General features: G+C 65.7%; 1 protein-coding gene across 1 annotated transcript in view; it reads right to left on the reverse strand.

The window, feature by feature from the left end:
• The window catches only part of FES (FES proto-oncogene, tyrosine kinase), a gene marked incomplete at both ends in the record, with an annotated part of 3,535 nt that extends 3,373 nt beyond the window's left edge, over positions 1 to 162 (reverse strand). Inside the window, one exon of the mRNA XM_009576267.1 lies at positions 82 to 162. Within this exon, the coding sequence (XP_009574562.1) occupies positions 82 to 162 (81 nt within the window). The remainder of the gene's footprint in view (positions 1 to 81) is intronic.
• Between the last annotated feature and the right edge of the window lie 42 nt (positions 163 to 204).

Below are 204 nucleotides of genomic sequence, written 5' to 3' on the forward strand. Positions count from 1 at the left end.
GAGGGTTGGCTGAGTGACTGGGAGGCTTGGCAAGGCAGCCGGGCAGGAGGGCAGGGTGTCTGGAGGTGCCCAGGGACTCACCAAGTACTTGGGGCTGAAGATGCCCGAGATGTGGTTCTTGAGGGTCTCCAGCGCGGTGGCCCCGCTCCTCTCCTGCTCCTGGGAGGAGGTGTGAGCTGTGTGCTGGGCAGGGGGTGATCCCAG

Source organism: Fulmarus glacialis, unplaced genomic scaffold, assembly GCF_000690835.1.
Source record: "Fulmarus glacialis isolate BGI_N327 unplaced genomic scaffold, ASM69083v1 scaffold26604, whole genome shotgun sequence".
NCBI lineage: Eukaryota > Metazoa > Chordata > Aves > Procellariiformes > Procellariidae > Fulmarus > Fulmarus glacialis.